This window comes from Equus asinus, chromosome 5 (genome assembly GCF_041296235.1).
Source record: "Equus asinus isolate D_3611 breed Donkey chromosome 5, EquAss-T2T_v2, whole genome shotgun sequence".
In the NCBI taxonomy this organism is placed as follows: Eukaryota; Metazoa; Chordata; class Mammalia; order Perissodactyla; family Equidae; genus Equus; species Equus asinus.
In genome coordinates this window covers 95,650,033-95,671,570 of record NC_091794.1, presented here as the reverse complement: position 1 = coordinate 95,671,570, position 21,538 = coordinate 95,650,033, and the positions used below count along the sequence as shown (strand labels likewise).

The 21,538-nt window shown below is 46.0% G+C and overlaps 1 protein-coding gene across 7 annotated transcripts in view; it reads left to right on the top strand.

Moving 5' to 3' along the window:
- The window catches only part of NCMAP (non-compact myelin associated protein), a 60,784-nt gene that overhangs the window by 21,289 nt on the left and 17,957 nt on the right, over positions 1-21,538 (top strand). For 5 of the 7 annotated variants that reach the window (XM_014855048.3, XM_014855047.3, XM_070510694.1 and 2 more), the window contains 3 exons: positions 9,247-9,335; positions 12,940-13,024; positions 15,502-18,310. In XM_014855048.3, coding sequence (XP_014710534.1) covers positions 9,254-9,335; positions 12,940-13,024; positions 15,502-15,643 — 309 coding nt within the window. In that variant the 5' untranslated portion in view covers positions 9,247-9,253 and the 3' untranslated portion in view covers positions 15,644-18,310. Of the gene's footprint in view, positions 1-5,548; positions 5,719-9,246; positions 9,336-12,939; positions 13,025-15,501; positions 18,311-21,538 lie in introns of those variants that run through there. The other 2 variants (XM_070510691.1, XM_070510690.1) reach the window with 2 other exon arrangements.

Genomic DNA, 21,538 nt, shown 5'->3' with positions numbered 1-21,538 from the left:
TGTTTTAAAGCATTAAGTTTGTGGTAATCTGTTACAGCAGACATGGGACTCTAACGCATCCTAGCTCTGCTGTATCTTAGCACCAAGACCTTGGGCGAGTTACCTAAGCTCTCTGAGCTTCGGTTCTTTTATCTGGAAAATAGAGATAATATATGTGAGAAAATAGATATATGAGGTACTTAGCATGGTACTTAGTAAGCACTTGATAATGGAAGCTGTTGTGTTTGTGGTTATCATCGATGTCATCATCATTGTTGGTTGTGTATCCACAGATGTAAGTATGGACTGGACATTTTCCTTCTTGTCTAGACCTTTTTGGATAGAAAGGATAGGAAACTGTTAAGAGACGGGCCGATCGCTCCGCTTCAGTAGTTTCCAACCACTGGTGATGTTGCGTTTGGAAATGGTTGGAGCCATTTTTGGTTGTCATAACTGGGGATGCTACTGGCTTCTGGTGGGTAGAGGCTGGGGATGCTGCTAAACATTCTGCAATGTGCAGGACAGGCCCCCAGACAAGGAATTATCCAGCCCAAATGTAAGTCGTCCCGAGAGTGAGGAACCTGCCGTACTCTGAGGGTTTGTGGTACCTCCTGGGCTCAAAATATCAACAGGCAGAAAGAGTGAGCAGAGTCCTGGCCCAGTGATGATGTCTGTGGACCCTCGGAGGGTCCCCAGGAATACTGCTCACCCCCGGAGGCCTGGCAGCCACAGACGGTTTGGAGGTAGAAGATCTGAGCTTGAGACTCAGCTCCTCCACTCACTTGCTGTGAGACTTTGGGCAAGTCACTTAACCTCTCTGAGCCTCCACTGCCTGTCAGCAAAGTGGAGACAAAAACTCTCGCTGTGTTGTGTTGATGAAATGAGGAAACATGGAAGCAGAGTGCCTGGCACTTTCCTAGCATCTCCGTAGATGTTAGTCCTGACTAGAGTCTTGGGTGGAATTATTTTCCTCTGACATTTTCACTTAGGGGCATAAACTCTTTAACCTTGTGTCTTTTTTCCCCTTGAGGACAGTGGGACACCTGGAGATTTATGTGGGAGCTCGGGTATGGTTTGAGGACCCTTGGGAACTGGGCCCTTGCCTTGGGTCCAAAGACCGAGGGGCAGATGGAAGCCACAGGTCACATTTCAGCTCTTGGTCAGTCTCCACCAGGACACCCACAACTCTCCTCCTCCACCGACTCCTGGCACAGCCTGTGCCGCCCTTTTGGCACTAGGCAAAATATGCCTTGTGACCACTTTCACCTGGGATTTCTGTTTATAACTCTTAGTACGTGGAATTTATCAGTTTTGCAGGTCTTGGGCTGGAAACTCTTTGAGGCGTCTTTCTTTACAACATGGGCCACAAAAATAAAAAATGATGTTCAAGCCAGAATTTGACAGAATGAAGTTGATTAAATAAGATTTAATGATGTGGTGGGCCTGGAACCCAGACTTCCGGATCCGAGGGCACTGCTTTTCCCATAGAACTTCAGTATGATATTGATCAGGCGTCTCTCTGTGATCGGTGCTGGGCTAGGCTTGAGGGGTCATGATCCCCAAAAAATATCGACTGAAGGAAAGATTCTTAAAGGAAACACTTCCATTTTTCCTTCTCTTTGTCTGAGTTCTTGGGATGTGATCCCCCAGCCTTTCTTTAATATTCTCAGTGCTATGTACATGGTGGGTGCTGGTTGGATGAATGACAGGGCAATGGACAGAAGAACAGGTTGAAGGAGGAATATGTGTGCTCTGGGTGGGTGGGTTGGTGCATGAGTGGACAGGAGGATGAAAGAATAGATGGATAAATGAAGCAGGAAATGTGCTTCCTAATTTCTGGGAACCAACCACAAGGACCATGTATTCAGTATGTAATTGTGTGTGGCCCAAGTTCAGGGGAGCATTATGCCAATTCGGACCCCCACCTTTGGAAGCTATGACACACAATAGGACAGAGCCAAGCAGACAGGGCAGACGGGGTTGTGGGAGATGATGTGGAAGCCAGCAGGAATGGAGAGTGTGAGAGCTGGCCATTTGGGATTCAGGCAGACTTGGTTACTATGTATCCAACAGAGGGTTTGAAGGTTCGTTCCTAAGGGTCCCATATGCTGCCAAGTCAGAAGTCTTCTGTAGAGCTCTTGGTTTGTTCCAGTCCCAACTGCCTTCCAGGAAGGCTTCCTGCCTTCCAGCATGAACTGCACACGCTGGCTTCCCTCTCCTAACAAACCCTGAGTCAACATCTATAAGGAAGGATGAGCTTTTGCAAGTCACTGGTTCTTGAGTTAACTTTGAATGGCTGTTCCGTGCAATAGAACTAGCCTGGAAAGGGCCTTGGAGAACCTCTCCCAACAGGGCCATTTCACAGATGGGAAAACCAAAGTCCAGAGAGGGGAGAGGACTTTCCAAAGTCACATGGCAAGTGAGTGGCATGTGGGAACCCTGGTCTCCTGATTCTCACCCTGAGTTATGAACCTATGACTTGTTCTTCCCCTGCTTACCCAGCGGCCCCCGTGCCCTACAGTCCCTTTAGGATCTTTGTGTTCCTGGGGGAGGTTTCACTATTTCCTCTGTCTCTGCCCTCAGTGGAGATGGAGGAGAAGGTTGAACCCTGCGGGAGTTCTGGTGAACCCCTCCTCCAATCCCCTCCTTGGGACGCCATGCTTCATGGCTGGCTCCCTGACCTCCCTGTTCATCCCCGAGTTCGACCTCATGCGGCAGACTGTTGAGCAGCTGGAGAACTGGGAGCTCAAGCTCCAAGAACAAGGAGAACACAGACTGGGGACAGAAGGGAGAGGAGAAGAGGGTCTGGGAACTGATATTTACCAATTTACCCAGCATCCACCAGGCACCATGCTGGGCAGTTGTAGCTCATTTATTCTCACAACCCCACAAAGTAGGGGTGTTAGCCCTGTTTAGCCCTGTTTTACAAATGGAAACACTGAGGCCTACTGAGGTCTAGAGAAGTGGCTCGACTTAGAGAGCTGGTCAGTGGTGAGGCCAAGATTGAAACCCGGGTCTACCTGACCCCAAGCCCTGCTGGACATGAGCTCCTGACAACGTGCTCTGCCATAGTGCCATCAAGAGTTCTCAGGGGCCGCCCAGGAGGAGCCAGAAGTTCTCTCCCGAGGACCCAAATCAACAAGGTCAAGGCTTACAGGGATCCATGCAAAGTCTTACACTTAAGTTCAAAAAGACTTTTGCACAACAGCATAATGGAGACCTGGTTAAAGGACAGCAGCTCATCCTCACATTGTCACCATTCATAATGTGGCTGCTGTTGCCTTATATCTCCATGGCACTTTGCAGATGAGAAAGCCCTTTCACTTGACCATAAGCAAGCATGAGAATAAGTCTGAAAAAGGTTTGGGGTGTATCAACAGGTATGTATGAGCAATGCGCTGTGCGGTCTGTAAAGCTAATGAGCCGTTTGTTTGCATTCATCCAGTGTAATAGCAATAGATTTTGTGCACAGCCACTGTGTGAAATATGTTACATGTTTTATCTCATTTAATTCTCACAACAACTCTATGGAGTTTGTAATTCCTGCTTTACAGATCAGAACACCAAAAAGAAAGTTGACCAAGGTCACACAGCTAGTAAATAGTAGAATTCAGGCTTAAGTCTGATAAGTATCGAGCAAAGCATCATTCTGGACATTTCGGGCCCCCTCTGGAGTCATGTCTCCATTTTGGGGGGCTGTATTTAAGGGAGACTTTGTCACATGGAGAAATGAGGAACCCATGAGGATCACTGTCCCCCTAAAGCTTGTTTGAAGGAGCTGAGAATGTTTATCCTGGAGAAGAAAATCATTAGAAAACATACAATTGCTATTTTCAAGGGCAGAAAGCTTCTCTACTTAGAAACAGGTTGGGTTCATGGGACATTTAACATTTACCAACTATTTGTTGGTTAAGTTCGAAGGGGCACAGTGTAGCCAACTGCTATCGCCACCTCTTGGTGGGAGGTAAAATTGACGTGCTGATATCAGCCACCATGGCTGTTCCCTCCATGGAAGTTTGAGTTCAACCTTTCGGACGTAGAAGTGCTTTTAAACCTGACACAGGTCGTGGGGCTGGCCCCGTGGCCGAGTGGTTAAGTTCGTGCGCTCCGCTGCAGGCGGCCCAGTGTTTCGTTGGTTTGAATCCTGGGCGCGGACATGGCACTGCTCGTCAGACCACGCTGAGGCAGCGTCCCACATGCCACAACTAGAAGGACCCACAACGAAGAATATACAACTATGTACTGGGGGTCTTTGGGGAGAAAAAGGAAAAAAAAATAAAATCTTTAAAAAAAAAAAAAAAAAACCTGACACAGGTCGTCATGTGTAAGAAGTAGGAGATTACCTTTGTGGGAAGAGAATTAGGACCAATGAGTGAAAATTAAAAGAGCGAGATTTTGGTTCCACCATGAAGGTTAATTTTCTGAAAAAACATCCTCAAATTCAAGGGGCTGCTTAGGAGTAGTGAGGTTCCTGTCTGTGGAAGAGACCAAGTCATGGTGAATCTCCCATCTCTCAGATGATTGTGAGAAATCACTCCCAATGTTTTGGTGGGTGGCAGGTGTTTGTGGGTTACCTAATCTGAGTTACAGTTGGCCGTTTGAGTAGGGTCGGCCGGGGTTGGCAGTGTCTTTGTTGTCAGGGAGGAACTTCTAGACCAGGCCAGAGGGAAGGAGGGTGCCGCTGGGGCAGAGCAGTAGGGAGATATTTTGGACAGGGGGTCTGGCACCATTTATCTTCCAGATATGGCTCTTGCACTTGACGGAGGGATAGTCAGAGGCGGGTGGCTCAATGAGTAAATAGCCATGACCCTCCGTCATTTCCCAAACTGACCTCCCACACAGGGCCACTTGTAAACAACCCCGAGGGAACAACAGCTCCTTGTAGATTCTGTAAATGTGATTAAGGCTCTGCTGTAGACAAGCTCAGAGTGTGGCCAAGGGCAGGGACTGGTCAGGTAGGACCAGCTGGGGGCAAAGGCTCTGGGTCCCTTTGCTGAGCCCCAGCCTCTGAGTGTTATCTGATCAAAGCCCTACGTTGATTCGGGTCCTGAGTGCTGTGCCGTTTGTACCTTGTGCATTCACTGGGAGGAAGAGGAGAGGCTGTGAAATAGGCAGATTCCCGCTTAAATCCTAGCACGGCTACATATTAGCCTTGTGGGTTTAGACTGATTGCTTCTTTGCCGTGCGCCTCAGTTTCCTCGTCTGTAGAATGGGCACCTTGGTTGCACTCTCCTTACCAGAGAGGTATGAGGATTAAATGAGACTCCCACATAAAGGTCTGAGTGCCGGGCTGGGCACGTAGTACATTATTATTACTATTATTTAATTAACCTCTGTCAGTGAAAACCAGTCTCACCCTCCCTGGCCTCTCCCTCCTTTTCTGTGCCCATGGACCCTGGTCCCAGGCACGTTTGATGCTGAAATCCCCCTGCTGGACCTCACTTGGTTAATAAGAATCGCCAGGGCCCCATACGTGAAAACGCCCACATCCTTGGCCATGGATGTCCCCCCACCCTCCCTCCCACCCTGTCTGATGCGGCAGGAACAGAGATGTGATTGAGAGCCCTCAGTCCCGAGGTGAAGCAGGCTGTGCTCCGGGACAGCTGACTGTTCTCTCAGAAAGAAGAGTAGCTCGTCCATCCGAAAGAGGGTCACACCTGGACTCGGCACCCAGGAGGTCACCCTGAAGGCCCCGCAGAGGAGCCTGAGTCCTGGTGGCCTGAGGCGGCTGCTTTGCTGGTCAGTGTGTGTGTGTGTGTGTTTCTGCAGCGACTGGTCGTGGACCCCCAGGTGGCCCAGGGCCAGGGCTGCAGGGGGAAGGACACAGGCTTTGAAGTGTGCAGGGCCAGCTTCCGGGCTGTATGCACATGGACAGTTAGCCTTAGATGCCCCAGTCTCGGGTCCTCATTTGACACAAGAGGAGCAGAAAACCTATTTTACATGCTATTTGCTACTTAAATCACAGCATGGATTGAAAATACTGGGCACAAGGTCTTGGCTCGGGACAGGCGCTGGGATGCCGCCTTCTGTCATTTTTGTGCATGTTGATGTAACGGCGGATGTGTCCCCAGAGGGCTTTTAGCTTCTCCGGGGATGGTGCCCTGTGTCTCTCACTAGGTGACCCTTGATCAGCAGCCACCTATTTGCCTGTCTTTTCTGTTTTTAGAAGAAATTGTGAGAGGCATTATTGGCAAGTCTTCTCAGCTTGATATTGGTAAGGATAGAAGTAGAAGGTTTTGGCAAATGATAAGCTATTCCGTGCTGGGTTGGGGAGTGTGTGTGGGTGGGCACCTCTCCTTGGGAGTGGGAGTGGGGGCAGGGTTGGGGAAGACTTGCATTCCCGGTTCTCATATTGGTCCATACGTATTTCTATAGAAAGAATTTTTTCTTGTTTTGTGCTCCAGATCCACCTGTCTCTAATTTAGTTCAGCAGATATTTACTAATAACCACTATAGTAGTAAGAGCTACTATTTACCAAGCGCATCAAAGCACTTTCCATACTTAACCTCTAACCCTCAGCTCCCTTGAGAAAAAGCTCCTTCATTTTACAAATGAGTAAACCAAACCGGGAGAAATTCAATTACTCGCTCGAGTAATGCCACTGGCAAAGGTGAGACGACCAGACACTTTATCCGGGGGAGGTAGAAGGATATGAAAAAGAACCCGAAGCAGTCTCCATCCTCAGGGACCTGACAGTGAGTGTGGAGAGTTCACTGCCAGGCAGAGCAAGTGGGACCCTTGATGTGGTGGTGTTTCTTCGCAGAGCGCTGCTGTGGGAGTGTGGACGACAGAGTGGCTGATTCTGTCTGGATGGGAGTCATCCTGAGGGTGACTTGGCTGAGTCTCGAAGGATGTGTTCATTTTGGAGAGGGAGCAGGCAACGGAGCATGGCCAACCCAGGCCTGTTTAAGGCAGTCCAGAGAAGGAAGCCCAGCCAGGAAAAGGTTGGCCGGTGTGGAAAGGTCAGGCAGAGGCACGAGGCTCCTTGAGGGAACCTGAGTCGTGGGAGTCCTGATGATCTGGTCTTTAGGAAGAGAGGACACACGAGAGCTGGGGGTGTTAGGCAGGGCCCCGAGGCTTAAAGGAGGGCAGAGAGAGTGAAGGCAGAGCCCTTCCTATGGATCAACAGGGCCTGGCCACAGAGGGTTATTCTGAGGCTGAGGCCCCCCCCCCATGGGGTGGGCGGGGCAGGCCAGAGCCCCCAAACCCCCAGCCTTGGTGCAGGAGACCTGACCCCAGCAGAGGGGTGCTGACCCTGTTTCCATCAGGAGCTGGGAGAGTGGGGGAGCTGCAGCCCAGAGGTGAGGACTCTGGGGAGAGGCCACTGTGGGGACCTGGGAGGCCAAAGCCTAGGGCAGCCAAGACCAGGAATGACGGGGGAGGATGGAGTGGCCTGTTGTCACAGCAGTTTGGCAGAGGTTAGTGCGAGGAGCCAAGAGGCTGGAAACAGAGGGTGGAAACAGCCTGTGAAGGACTCTCACTGCCAGAGACAGAAGTGTGGGCACTGGGGAGATGATTGTTCCCTGAGCCCAAGAGTCCGTGATCAAACCTACGGTCACTTTCTCACTGGGACGTGGGCTTCTGGAGGCAAGGAGTGTGTCTTTTATTTCACTAGTGTACCCCCAGCACATCTAGCGTGGGTCACTTAGTGACGCTCCGTTAGTATTTGTTTAACAAATCTGTAAAACCACAATATAGACAATGTTCGTGTATATCATCCACAATGTTCATGCGTATATACATGTGCAGTAAACTTTTGAAAACTTTGATGGAAAGAATATACACTAATGGCCAAGGCAGTGCTTACTTTGGGGAGGGAGGAAATGGGGTTGAAATAGGATAGAAAAGGAACATCAAGTGAGTCTGACATGTTTTTTTTCAATAAGGAAGGGCTGAAGAAAATAGGATTGTAAAAAGTCGTTCAATTTGAGCGATGGGTACGTGGACTCCTATTATATTATTCTTCATAATTAAAAAATATTTCTTACTTTTAAGAAGAAAAAAAATTCATGCACACATATTTTGTTGAATGAAGAGAATATCTCTTCTCCAGAAGATGGAGCCACCGCAGTGAGGCCTAATGGCTTCTTAGGGTTGCAGCCACGCCTGGGGAATTCTCCTCTAGATGGAGATCCTTCACAGGCCTCCAGATGGTCAGCGGTTGTAGTAACAGTGTTGCTCTGAAAGCCTGGTTTGTTTCTCTTCTTTTCTTCGTGCCCATAGTTCAGAGCAATTATTTATAATCTCACCGTGCTTAGAATATAATTCTTGGTGGAGGATCTCAATCCTTGTTTCTGGTGGCGTGACATCATATTAATGTCATACCTCCTGGCTCACTCCTTGAGTGTAAGATTACAGGATTGTGAATTTTGATTCCTACTGGTGTCAGGGAAAGAAGATGTTCTGTGCACTCAGAGAATATGTTTGAGTCCAAGCTCCACATCTTCCCAGCTGTGTGACTTTCATCGATTCACTCAACCACTCTGAGCCTCAGTTTGCTCAGCAGCAAAATGTGATGATTGAGAGGATTAGATGAGCTGATAGAGAGTGTGAAGGCCCCGATGACAGAGCCTGGTGCATGGGAGATGCTCAACCCACATTCACTCTCTTCCCACTGAGGGCTTTGTGCAACCTGACCTTCATTCTCTCTCCTCCCACCCCTAACCATGCCCATCCTGCAAAGCCCATTCAAATCCATCTCCTCCTTGAAATCGTTCTTCACAACCCAATGGCTTGTGCCACTGAGTGCTTAATAATCATAGTTAATTTTTTAATGGCTTTTTTTTTTCCTCCTTAGACTGTAAAACTTTTGAAAGCAGGAACACCATTTCAGGCATTGTTGTGGGGTGGGGAAAGTCCCTCCCTAGCATGGGAGGCAGACGCCCTGGGTTAACTTTTGCTAGATAAACCTGGGCTCCACGTACCTTTGGGGGCTTCAGTTTCATCAGTAAAATGGTAATAATAACCTCCCTTAGATTCTAGAAGATCCATTGAGACAGTCTGGGTAAAACATAGTTAGGAGGAGTTTAATAAGTATTGTTGAATGGATTTAAACTGCTTTGAAAAATGAAGTTCTTTACAAATGTCAGACATTCTTTTTAATTCCCCGTAGTGTATAGGAAAAGCCCTGGTATTTACTTGCTGCTAAGAGAAACTGCCTGTTTGAATATTCCCCAGTCGTCCAGATGAAGACCACAAGAGGCATCGTACAGGGGTTATAAAGCTTCCTCTGGTTTTAAATGAAATTTCATCTTCGTTCTCACCAGGATCGAGATGACCACAGCCACCCCTTTGGGGGGTACCACCTTCTTCTCACTGAACGTGACCACCGGGGGAGAAGACTTTCTGTATAAGAGTAAGGTCAACCTGGCTTGGCGGCCAGGAGAGGGAGGGTGGGACAAGAGCCGCGGTCAGCTGCTGCTGTTGAGGGCAAGACCGAGGGCTCTGGTGGCAGACTCCCTGGGTCTCAGTCTCAGTTCTACCACTTGCCAGCTGCATGACCCTGAGCATGTGACTTCACTGCTCTGTGCCTGTTTTCTCATCTATAAAGTGGGGATATTAATAAAGCTACCACATAAGGTAGGTGTGAGGACCAAAAGAGATAATCCACGTAGAGAGCTTAGAATAGCTTTGGTGCACACTAAGTACCTAATGAGTATTATTACTATTATTACTGCTAGTGCTATTATCTTCATTAGGGAGTTTTGGAGTCTAGAGGGCAATGGAAATTTGAATCTCTTGTAAGATGTCCCTAAATGAGTCACCTTGAAATATAGCTACTTTCATATGATTTTTGCAAGGCAAAAACATCCCATCAATTTACAAAGGAGGAAATGAATGTAGGTGGGAAGAGTTGGTCCTGGGGAGGCATTTGCCAGGAACGAGGGATCCCCAGAAGGAAAAATTTGAGGACTACGCTTCAGAAAACCAACTGATTGTATTAGGGGGAGTTTGGGTCCATGTCAGTCATTTCAGTTGAGTTGGTATACACCTCTGTGAACCGAACAGGCCTCCTAACACTTGCAGAGGGCTCCCCCAGTGACAGACGGCTCCAGGCTGGGCTACTGGTGGGAAGCTGGATTAATGGCAGGACGTGGTCCCGCACATTAGCCTGCTCCTTGCTGGGAGGGCTGCTGAAGTATGTCTCAAAACAGTTGTGAAGAGAAATGCAGTGTAGACAGAATCACTATCAGCAAGATGAAAGTAATTCTTTCTTCATTTAACTAAAAGCAATGCTTCTCAACTAGGTGATTTTGCCCCTGTAGAGAGGGGTTACCAAATTTAGCAGATAAAAATAAAGTACACAGGCCAGCCCCAGTGGCCTAGTGGGTAAGTTTGGTGCAGCTGGCTTTGGCAGCCTGGGTTCGGTTCCTGGGAACGGACCTACACCACTGGTCTGTTAGTGGCCATGCTGTGGTGGTGACCCACATACAAAATGGAGGAAGATTGGCATCAGATATTAGCTCTGGGTGACTCTTGCTCAGCAAAAAATTTTTTTTTAAATATAGGATACACAGTCAAATTTGAATTTAAGATTAAAAAATACTTTTTTAGTATAAGAATGTGCAGTATGGGGGGCCTCCCCAGTGGCACAATGGTTAAGTTCACATGTTCTGCTTCGGCGGCCTGGGGTTCGCCAGTTCAGATCCCCGGTGCAGACATGGCACTGCTTGGCGAGCCATGCTGTGGCAGGCATCCCATATGTAAAGTGGAGGGGGTTGGGCACAGGTGTTAGCTCAGGGCCAGTCTTCCTCAGCAAAAAGAGGAGGATTAGCAGCAGAAGTTGGCTCAGGGCTGATCTTCCTCAAAAAAAAAAAAAAAAAAAGAACGTGTGAACGTGTAGGGCAATATTTGAGACATACTGAAAAATTATTCATTACTTGACATAAATTCTAACTTAAATGGGTATCCTGTATTTTATCCCGCAACCCTACCACCAGGGGACATTTGGAAATATCTGGAGACGTTTTCGGTTATCACAACGTGGGGGGAGAAGTGCTACTGGCATCTGGTGGGTGGAGGCCGGAGATGCTGCTAAACATCCTGCAACATGCAGGACAGTCCCCACAACAAGGAGGGATCCAGATGGAGGGATCCAGATGAGGCTGTGAAAAACCCTGAACCAACAGTATCATCACTGGACTCCCCGGAAGGAAAGAAAAACACGTTACCCCATGATGGATTCTCTGCCCCCTCCGTTTTTTCCTCCCAGCCTTTCATTCTATGAGTATTTGCACATATTTTGGGTTTTTTTTTAAATAGACCTTTTATGAAAGCATTACGTATGTTCAAAAAAGTGCACAAATCCTAAGTTCACAGCTGGATGAATTTTCGCAAAGTGAGCACACCTGTGTAACCAGTCCCCAGATCAGGAAACAGACCACCACCAGTATCCCAGAATTCTCAGTGCCTTTTGCAATCAGTATCCCCCCCACAACCGCCACCCCAGGGGACCCACTATTCTGACTTCTACCACCAGAGGTTAGTTCTACCTGGTTTTGAACTTTCTTGTTTTTAATTTTTTTTTGAAGATTGGCCCTGAGCTAACATCTGTTGCCAATCTTTTTTTTCTTTTTTTTTATTCTTCTTCCCAAAGCCCCCAAGTACATAGTTGTATATTCTAGTTGTGAGTGTCTCTGGTTGTGGCATGTGGGACGCCGCCCCAGCGTGGCCTGATGAGTGGTGCCATGTCCACGCCCAGGATCTGAACCCTCGAAACCCTGGGCTACCAAAGTGGAGGGCACGAATGTAACCACTCGGCCACGGGGCCGGCCCCTGAACTTTCAATGAATGAAATCATACCATACATACTCTTTTCCTCAGCATTATGTTTGTATGCTCATATTTTAATGGTTGCACTGTAATGTGTATATATGTGGATGGGTTTATAGTATAATATTTCATGGGATAAGTCCGCCATACCTTATTGAACCATTCCCATATTTAGAATATAAATAATGTTGTAAGAAACATCTTCATTCAAGCAGGTTTTTCTGTATTTAGGATTATTCCCTAAGATAAACTGCCCAGAATCAAATAGATTGGTTTAAAGTAGCAACCTTTAATAGTTGTTGATACTTTCAAAATCAATTCTGACAAGGATGTTGATCTTAAACCTAAAATTAGAGTTAGACATTGGGACTGGGGGCTGATATAGAAATTAGAATCTAAGATACTAAGCTATAAAGACATTCATCATAGCCTTGTTTTTAATAGTGTAAAATTGAAAACAACATAAATATCCTCAATAGGGAATTGGTAAACAAATTATGGCCCATCCAAACAATGGAGTACTGTATAGCCATCAAAAGTCACGAAGAAAAATGTGTAACTACATGGAAAGATGATTAGGATATTGTCATAAAATGGGACATGGAACATGGTTCTATTTTTATCAAGTGCATATTTTTCTGTGTTTATGAATATTTCCTTAAGATGGATTTTCAGACACAGGATTAATAAATTATTCAAAAAAGATCGATAGTTAATATGCATATATGCATATACATGGGTGATTGTTTATATGTGTAGATGATCAGTGGTTCTTGGGGCAAGGAGGTCTTTATCCTCCCCCTCCCTTTTTTTGCTTGTATTTATCTTTTCAAAGTTAACTACAAAAGTCACATATTTCTTTCATATTATCGTGAAGAGGGAAGGATGTTTTGCCTGCTTGTTTCCCAACACAAGTCTGAAGCTATGTTGGGGCTGATGAGAACAGGACTTGGCCTAAGGCAGAACTGTGGCAGATGGTGTGCCGAGGACCTGGCCTCCAAGCCCTGTGCCCTCTAGATGGGACTCTGTCCTCAGGTCAGCAGGGAGTGTCCCAGGACGTTGCATTGTCCCCTCCTGCCCTTGACCCAGTGGGGATATCAGGTACCACAGTAGGGGCCCCCTTCTTGGTCTCTGAGTGTGCATCTCACTCTGCACCCCTGCCAACTCCACTCCTCTCCTGCTCGTAGGTTCCGGAGCCATCGTCGCTGCCATTGTGGTGGTTGTCATCATCATCTTCACCGTGGTTCTGATCCTGCTGAAGATGTACAACAGGTACGGGGTGCCCTGGGTTTTGGACAGTCTGGTCCCTTCAGTAATGTCAGCATGAAAGGGAACTATCGTGTGGGTGCCTGTCACGTGCCCAGCTGTATCCCTGAGTCCACTGTCAAATGCTCTAACCCTTTGTGGGTCCTTTCCTGACATCCGTTCTGCTGTAGGAACTTCACAGGGACCAAATGATTTTGTACTCAGAGAATTAGTTTTTAAATATAATAATGATAATGACCTTGAGCACTATGGTAAACAAGTATATGTGATTTACGGATAATAGAGGAATGTTTCAATCCTTTTCTCTTGGAGAGCCCTCTGCTAGTTGTATTGAGCGGACCACATGAATATTTGAGGTGACAAATACTGGAATGCACATACCTGGACTCCACTTTCTGGGACCAAATAAGAGGGAATAAAATAATAAAGTTTGATCGCATAAAGAATAAATGTGGTGTTATCACCTTCTGTGTCAGCATCGTTAGGTCACAACTTTGCTCGAAGGTTCTTCTCTTCAGGCAAGAGATCAAAACAAGAAGACTATAAATACAACCATATTAGAGAAGACTTAGAAACCATTAAGAAAAAGATAAGTGTGTTTATTGAAGAGGAAAGCTGTTTCCAATATACTGTCAAAGCTTAAAAATAACACCTACGTTATGATCGCACACGTGGGTTACACACACGTTCCCAAGGAAGCTTCAAATGACACACAGCAAGCTAACAACCAGTGTGTCTGCACGATGGGATTACCAGTTGGTTAGCTGGTTGGTTAGTTTTTGCAGGGGTAGGGGATGTGCTTTTTTATTTTTTAGGAGAAGTAAACATGCATCGTGGTTTTTTGGGGGATTTTTTTGTTTTGTTTTTTCGTGTGTGTGTGAGGAAGATTGGCCCTGAGCTAACATCTGTTGCCAATCTTCCTCTTTTTGCTTGAGGAAGATTGTTGCTAACCTAACATCTGTGCCAATGTTCCTCTACTCTGTGCGGGATGCCGCCACAGCATGGCTTGACAAGCAGTGCTAGGTCCACAGCCAGGATCCGAACCTGTGAACCCAGGACCACCGAAGTGGAATGTGTGAACTTAACCACTATGCCACAGGGCCAGCCCCCATGCCTTGTTTTTATAGTAATGTTAACATTATTCATAAAGGTAGCTAACTTATATTGGCCTCTTACTGTATGCCAGGCATGGTTCTAAGCCCCTTACATGTGTTAACTCATTTAATCCTCCCAACAACCCCACAAGGTGGGGACTTCTATATCTGCAATCTTATAGGTGTGAAACGGCACAGAAAGGTTAAAGAACATGCCTCAGGTTACACAGCGCTCCTTGGCAGAGTTGAGAGTCAAACCCAGTCCCTCTGGTGTCAAAGAAAATAAATATTCCCATCGCTACATGTGATAATAATAATAACATTTAATAAGTTATTCTTAAAAGTCTTTGGGGTATTACAATTTGGGTCTATCCCAAACCAGGAAGTGGCATCAAACCCCAATGTCTACACTTCCTTCCTCTCCTTCGTTGCTGGAGCTCTGAGCCCCTTTTCCAGGCTGTAATTGAATGGAGGCTCGCTCACCCCGCCCTGTTTACCACGATGGCTGGGCTGCAAATTGAGAGACCTGGGTTCGGTCTCCGGTCTGTCAAAAGCAGGCGAGTCATTTAACCTCTTGTGCCTCAATTTTGTCACCTTTAAGATGGAGGAGACTCCAAGTGTGATCATTGTCTTACGGTGACACGGAGAATGCTCTTGTTTTTAGGGGTATTTAGGAGTGAAGTAGCATGATGTCTGCGACTAACTCACAGATGGTGCATGATTTTAAAAAAACTGTGTGTGTGTGTAAATGGGGAAAGAGAGAGGAAAAAAGCCAATGTGGCAAATTGTTAACAATCGGTAAATTGTTCCATGAAGGGTATTAGAGTATTAATTATACTAGTCATGCAACTTTTCTGAGGATTTGACATTTTAAAAAAAGTATTATGATAGGTTAACGAGATGAAGTCTCATGTAGACATTAGCGTTAATGGTTGTTGTTAGTTATTGAATTTTATGGCACATGAAATGAAAGATAGGATTTTAGTTTTAAGTACATTCTCTTCTCAACTGTGTAAAAAGTTTCTAATTATTTCTAGCAATAAACTTAGCAAGGGTAATGAAGCGGCACATTTTAACTCCCACTACACCTTTGAACAGGAAAAATGTAATATCTTCATTTCATCTTTAATATGGCCACCTGACACTTCACTCTTTCATTAATAGGAAAAAATAAAATCAAATATCTACTCTAGGTCAAACAAAAAATGAAAGGGTCAGACTAGCTGATGTCTAAGCTCCCCTCCAGTTGTAAAGTTCTGTGGCTGGCAATTAAGCAACGTGATTTGCTGAGGATCTACATCAATCTCCTCGCCAGAGCCTTAACCACAGAGCCTGTTCCCCAGGACACGAAGGGGGAAGACTCAGCCGTGTGTGCGTATCTCATTACAGGAAAATGAGGACCAGGCGGGAGCTGGAGCCCAAGGGCCCCAAGCCAGCCTCCCCTTCTGCCCTGGACCCAAATAGCAACAGCAGCCAGCACCCTGCAACTGTGACCTTCAGTCCCGTAGACGTCCATGTGGAGACTCGGTGACCCCACCCTGGTGCTATCTCAGCCACTGTCCTAGGAGCCTTCTGCAGTCAAGACCAAGAAGCACATTTCTCCTCTGGCAGCTTCACCATGAGTTCCTTCCGGTCAGGTCGACAGGGGCATCTCTTATGCAATCCCTGACGCTTCAGGCAACCCCCAACCCCTTCCTGGCCTGCCCCTCCCCAGCTACGTCCACGTGCCTGCTGCCACCCTTCCCAAAAGCTGTGGAACTGTCTTTTGTCATCTGATGCAGTAGAGCCAACTGTCTTTTGTCATCTGATGCAGTAGAGCTATGTTGGGAATCCACTAATGTGGGTTTGGCTGTCTCCTCCCAAACACGATAGCTAGATAGACAGAGAGATAGCCCTGGAGTCAGGGGTCACAACAGGGTCTGCCAGTGGGGTCATATCAGAGTAAAGGCCATATGCACAGCTTTGCAGAGCAAAATATTCAATCCTATAATCAGGCACAGGGCAACTAACTTGGCCTAACTAGCCAGAAAACCAACTGGATAATTTATAATGTGTTCCAGGACCAGATGACTGCCAGCTGGCTCATGACAATGGGCAGCACATTTTTTCCTCTTTAAGAAAGGTTATGGGAAAGACTGAGTTCTTCTCAAAAGTTTCTACTTCATTAGTAAAGCATCAGAGTAGAAAGAATGAGTGACTTTGAGGAATAATGGCCTCCAGCACAAAAGCTTATTGCAGTGTCCAGAGGCCCGGGGCGAGCCTGGTGGCTGGTCAGGACCCCTCCTCTCCCTCTGGGGCTGGACTAACCCTGACTCATTCTCATTTCTTGGCTCCCTTCTATGTGGATTCTGGGCAATCCTTATTCTCTGGTTAACACCTTATCTGCGAGGACCCGTGTTTGGTGACTGATTAGATTACAACTGTGTTTATGTTATCCATGCCCTTCCTGGTCACCTTGGAGAGATTCAGGACATATTCAGAGAACCACACTCACAAACCATCTCTCTGTACAGAGCTGATCTCTTTGACTCCTTAGCCTGGAGAACCGTTCATTGAGAGGGAAAAGCATTTTGGAATTAAGAAGACCTGCTTTCTAGGCTCTACCTCCTGGTTTCGTGGCCTTGGAAAAGGGACTTGACCTCTGCACATTCGGCTCCCTAACCAGGAAGTGAGAATGGTAACACCTGCCTCATGGCAGATCTGTTATTATTATAACAAGTCGAGGACTTAGGAAAGCGGCTCCGATAGTGTCTGGCCCAGCAGATGCTTAGTACATGGGAGCCAGCATTATTTTTACAATATTTCTTCAGTTGCAAGACACACATTTGTTCACATTTTAATGATTCTGAAATCAGAATATGTCTGCAAATTGATGAGTCCATTAATGTAGTTGCATTTTTTTTCCCCTCCATCTCAAAAAGCTATTTTTTAATCAATTGTGCATCTTACAATTGGAGGCATCTTGGAAACAGGGTAATAAATCTTTAGTCTGTTACAGACAGTGACACATTCTGACATTTCACCTCAAATTCTAGGAGCTCCTCCCTTTGGGGATCAGAAATCCCCATGTGAGGGGAAAGTGAGAGTCAGGGAGGTCAGAAGACTGACCCAGGATCACACAGCTCATGTCATCTCACCATGAATATGCTCACTTGAATATGTCTGGAGAAGTACTGGCAATTCTTCCTCCCTGGACATCTTTCTCCCACTGTGTTTAAATATCCACCAAATACCAGGCACTTTGCAAGATGCTTCTAAGTTATCTCATAGGATTTATTTTTCCCAGTAACCCTGGGAGGTATTATGTTTTCCATTTGCAGATGAGAATTTCAGACTCAAAGAGGAAAAGTACTTGCCCAAAGTCACACAGCTAGTAAGTTGCAAAGGCAAGACTCAAAGCCAGGTATCTGTGACTCCAGAGTCCATCATTTTGTTGTATCGAACTCTTCTCTACTATCCTGGCTCAAAGAACTGGGATCATGGGCTGACCAAAAGGAGGGCCGGTTTGTCCGTATGTCTGAGTAGGGGTCAGAGGTCTGGTTTCCAAACCAAAAGTGGAGGTAAAGCCACTTCGGTAGCCTCCTTTGGGCTTCCACAACTGTAGCCAAATGAACTCTCTCTAAACCCATCCAAGCTCTGAGGACTCCTGCTGTGTTCCCCTGCCATGTAGGGCCAAGGAGCAAAGGGTGGGACAGAGCAAAGCCATTTCTTTAAGGCCTCAAGCCCCAAAGAAATATGTTTCCCAAACACAATCTGCTTTAAAAACAAAATTGTTTGGAATGGTTCAGCCCTAAAACCAGACTCTTCTGCCCACGCTGGAATCTTCCTGGAATTATTAGAGGAATTTTCCTCTAGTGTATGTTCTTTTGCTGAATGAAAGCTTGTAAATGGAGGAAAGAGGGGGATGTGGAGAGATGAGGGGGAGGCGAATTGAAGGGTTTTGGTGTTTTGTTTTTAACTAATGACGCTAACTCAGTAAACACCCTTTCAGGCTCCTATGTGCAGATTGAGGTGCTACTAAGCACAGTCGGTGGCGGTCCCTGCTCCCGGGGATGCTCAGCTGCTCTCCGGCGACAGGGATCTTGCAACACGGTGCCTTCCCTAACTGAGCAGATGCTGCCTCACTCGACCAGTGAATCAATAAAAGATGTTAAACGCTTAAAGGAAAATGTCTAAAAATAAAAAGATTTAAAGCAAACATTTGTTGAGTTGATTTCAGTCGAGTTTAGGGCTCACAAATACCTTTTTGAAGACGTCCTTTCCCTGACAATGGGTAGAGGGTCCCGAGGGGAAGCCGCAGCCTTTTCAGAGGTGGCGTTCTCACTTCTAAAGGATGGTGGGAAGGGTGGGTGGCCATCAAAGACCTCTCTGTGAGTTAGGAAACTTGTTAACTTGATAAAATATGACAAAAGGAATCCCATTTCACGGCCTACAGTTAACACGAGTCACTGAGATGCCAACGTTTGGGGACCCCTAGGATTGTAGGAGACATTAAACTGGAACCCAAATCAACAATAATGATGTTTACTCTTAACTAAGCTCCTACTGTGTGCTGGGCATCTGATGGGCCCTTTATCCCCCCAGCTCCTTTAACCATTACAACTCCCATGCATGGGAGCCATCATTATTCCTATTTTTTGGATGAGGAAACAGGTGCAGGGAGATAACTTGTCCTTAGGTGACACCATGGACATTTGTCATTCTTTTGGTGACCATTCTCCTGTTTGAGTCCTCTACTTGAAGAGACAGAACTATCTCCTGCTATAAAAGCAAGAAAGGCCAGACACTCATGTTCCCAGAGTCTCTTGCAGCTAGGGTGAGGGTGCCTGACGTGGGCTCTGCCAATCAGATACTCCTGCCACGGACTTTGAATCCAGAAGCTGATGACATCGTGGGATGGGAACTGTACAGAATCTGCTCTGGTGGCAGGTGTGTTGGCATCCTCCATTTCCAGAGGCAGTGACATCAGGGGTTCTAACAGTAGTTTTGGGGTCATTCTTGAGTCCAGACCCAGTGGCTATGGAGTTGGCCATGTGACCTATGCCTGACAAAGCAGCCATGGTGTCTGGACCCAACCAGTTCTTCAGTATGATTTTCTGCATCATACCTGGCAGCAGACCTCTGAGCCTGGTTCTGGCCTTCTGGAGCTTCCAGCAACTACCTGGTTCCCTTTTCTGCTTAAATCAGCAGTCACTTCCTGCTGCTTGTCGCTAAGAACCATACAGCTGTGGGGGACTTGCTCATGGCCACCCATCTGAGAAGTGGCTGGCTCTGGTACCCAGGTCTCCAAAGCTCTCGTTCTTTCCATACAGATGTTTCCAGGTGAGGCTAAGTGATAAGAGGACCCACAAAGTGCTGTGGGGTCGTAGAGACGGTAGATTGCCTTCAGTTACACATATCCCAGGGACTTTGTGGATGTTAATGAGGGAATATTTTGTAAGAACCTGGAAGAATGGGTAGGATTTTTTTAAGTAAAGCTTTTTTCATTGAAGTACAATGTGTGTTGCAGCTTGAAAAATGTTCACAGATTGAACACACTTGTGTAACCAGTCTGAAAATGAAGAAATAAAGCATTACGAGCATCCCGGAAGCCTCCCATTTCCTCTTCCTCCCCTCCTCCCCTCCCACAAAGCATAGCCACCATCCTTACTTTTACCACCACAGAACAATCTTGTCTGTAAGTAGAATTATAGTGTAAACTCTTGCTTCTGGCTTCTTTTGCACAAATGGCGTTTGTCATCTTTGCTCGTGTTGTCACCAGTAGTTCAAGATCTTTTCATTCTCACTGTGGTAGTGTTTCATATGTGAATAGAACTACATTTTTATCCATTCTACTGTTTGGTGTACATAAAAGTTGTTTCCAGTTTGGGTCTGTAACAAGTAGTACTGCTATGAACAGTTTGGTGATCATATGTATATTTCTGTTGGGAATGTTTCCAGTAGGATCATTGCTAAGTCACAGGGTATGTGTGTTTTTAGCCTTAGTCAATAGTGCCAAACAGTTTTCCAACGGGTTGTCCCAATTTACTTTCCCACCAGCAGGATACGAGAGTTCCAGTTATTCCAGTGGAATCAAATACTAGGACCATTTTCAGAATCTTGAATTTCAGTCATTCTGACGTGTGTGCTGTGGTCTCTCATTGTGGTTCTAACCTGTGTTCCCTGATGGTTGATGGAACCGATCACTTTTTCATGTTTATTGGCCATTTAGATGTCATCCTTTATGAAGTCACTCTTCTATTTCTGTCCATTCGTTTATTTGGTTGTCTTCTTTTTTCCTTATTGACTTGTAGGAGTTTTGCATACATTTTGGATGTAAGTCCTTTGTCGTCCTGTGGCTCGCCTTTATTTAAATCAACTCTTTTTTTTTTTTTTAAAGATTTTATTTTTTCCTTTTTCTCCCCAAAGCCCCCCAGCACATAGTTGTATATTCTTTGTTGTGGGTCCTTCTAGTTGTGGCATGTGGGACGCTGCCTCAGCGTGGTTTGATGAGCAGTGTCATGTCCGCGCCCAGGATTCGAACCAACGAAACACTGGGCCGCCTGCAGCGGAGCGCGTGAACTTAACCGCTCGGCCACGGTTAAGCCCCCTAAATCAGCGCTTTTTTGAGATATAATTCACACACCATCAAGTTCACCATTTTAAAGTATACAATGCAGTGATTTTTGGTATATTCATGGATTTGTGCAGCCATCACCGCTAGCAAATTCCAGAAAATTTTCATCATCCCAAAAAGAAACTCTATGTCCATTAGCAGACACTTCCCATTGCCCCCCTCATCAGCCCCTGGCAACCACTAATCTGCTTTTTGTCCCTATGGATTTGCCTATTCGGGACATGTCATACAAATGGAGCGAGGCAATATGTAGCCTTTTTAGACTGGTTCTTTCCCTTAGCTTAATGTTTTCAAGGTTCATCAATGTCATAGTATGAGCAGTACTCCATTCCTTTTTATGGCTGAACAATACTCCATGGTATGGGCATACAACATTTTGTTTATCCATTCACCTGTTGAAGGACATTTGGGTTGTTTCTACTTTTTGCTATTATGAATAATGCTTCTGTGAACATTCACATACAAATTTGGTGCAGACATAAGTTTTCAATTCTCTTGGGCATGTATCTTAGGAATAGAATTGCTGCGTAACGTGATAGCTCTGTTTAATCGTTTGAGGAAATGCCAAACTGTTTTCTGAAGTGGCTGCACCATTTTATATTTCCACACACAGTGTATGAGGGTTCCAGTTTCTTCACATACTTGCTAACATTTTATTGTCCCCCTGTGTGATTATAGCCATCCTACACCTATGGTTATGAAGTGGTATTTCATTGTGGTTTCAATTTGAATTTCCCTAACGACTAATGATGTTGAGTATTGTCTTATGTGCATATTGGCCATTTTTGTATTATTTTTTAAGAAATGCCA